Below are 1,310 nucleotides of genomic sequence, written 5' to 3' on the forward strand. Positions count from 1 at the left end.
TATATATACATACACACCAACATGGAAATGAACACTAACTTGACTTCCTTTAGGCCCCTCTGGGCCATGTGATCCAGCCGCTCCCTTCCTGCCTTTCTCTCCAGGAAGCCCTTCACGTCCCTGCAGTCCCATTAGTCCCCGTGGACCTTCCTGGCCTAGTCTACCAGGAGCGCCCTACAAAGCAAAAACACTGTTAAAATAACACTTTTTCCAGTGAAGATATTCATGGCTTGTATTTAGAATAACAACAATGCAGATCTCTGTGTGACTTAATTAAGTTTCACTCAACTGTTTTCTTTTTTGCCTGTTCTAGAGATATAATCATCATCATCATCATCATCATCATTATTATTATTATTATTATTATTATTATTAGAGAAACTAATGATTTGCTAAATCCACCCCAACAGTAAAGCATCCTGCATAACAGTCCTGACAGACTAATGAAGACAAAAACCCTTTCAGTTTAAAAACCAAGTTAAGTTTCTGTTCCATTTCATAACGTTGTGAAGAGAAACAGTCCATACCCGTGCACCTTTGGCAGGAAGACACCGACATACAGAGCAGTCTCTACCTTCACACGGGCCTTCAGTGTTTCCCTGAAAAAAGAAAAGTAAAACAAACAAAACACAGGTGCTCGTAAGCATTAGAAGAGAACAGCAGGCTGATTATATTTGCTAATTCTCAGTCTTGAGAAAAAATATAGTTTCCTATAGAGACTGAACAGTGCAGATTAGAAAGCTTTGCACATATCAGTGTTCTCACACTGATGGCTAAATAGACCTGACCTTGATAAGAATTATTTTGTCTTGACATTCTACTGAAAACCTGTACTGAGTTCAAACATCAGTGTGTGTGTGTCTTCTGGGAGTTTTGCACCGCAGAAATATCTGTGTTGAAAACATTAGTAATGTTTTCTCTAAGGCCACTAAATATTTACACTGGTGAAAATTAGTGAGACCCTTCTGCACATCTGTTGATAAACCTGTCTTCTTTAGATCTAAACTTCATGGGATGCGCCCCAACTTTCAGAAAATGAAGTGCAATGGTCAGTTATACTTTTAATAGGACAGTGGGGTTCAGTGTAATAACCAAATGCACTTTGTGGGAATAGAAAACGCTGGAATTTTTCTGTTGCTACAGAAAATATTTAAACAAGTAGTATAATAATAATAATAATAATAATAATAATAATAATAATAATAATAATAATACATTTTATTTGAGGGCGCCTTTTAGAAACCCAAGGTCACCTTACAAAAAACACAATTAATAAAAGGAACAATAGTCATAAAATACATAAAATAAGT

The 1,310-nt window shown here is 36.3% G+C and overlaps 1 protein-coding gene across 1 annotated transcript in view; it reads right to left on the minus strand.

Annotated features, from left to right (window-relative positions):
- LOC102194873 (collagen alpha-4(IV) chain-like) overlaps positions 1 to 1,310 on the minus strand; it is a 25,628-nt gene that overhangs the window by 19,633 nt on the left and 4,685 nt on the right. The window contains exons 4-5 of the mRNA XM_005721546.1: positions 528 to 599; positions 40 to 174 (exon numbers count right to left, since the gene is read on the minus strand). Coding sequence (XP_005721603.1) covers positions 40 to 174; positions 528 to 599 — 207 coding nt within the window. The remainder of the gene's footprint in view (positions 1 to 39; positions 175 to 527; positions 600 to 1,310) is intronic.

The sequence above is a fragment of the Pundamilia nyererei genome, unplaced genomic scaffold (assembly GCF_000239375.1).
Source record: "Pundamilia nyererei isolate P.nyererei 1_Seehausen unplaced genomic scaffold, PunNye1.0 scaffold00004, whole genome shotgun sequence".
NCBI lineage: Eukaryota > Metazoa > Chordata > Actinopteri > Cichliformes > Cichlidae > Pundamilia > Pundamilia nyererei.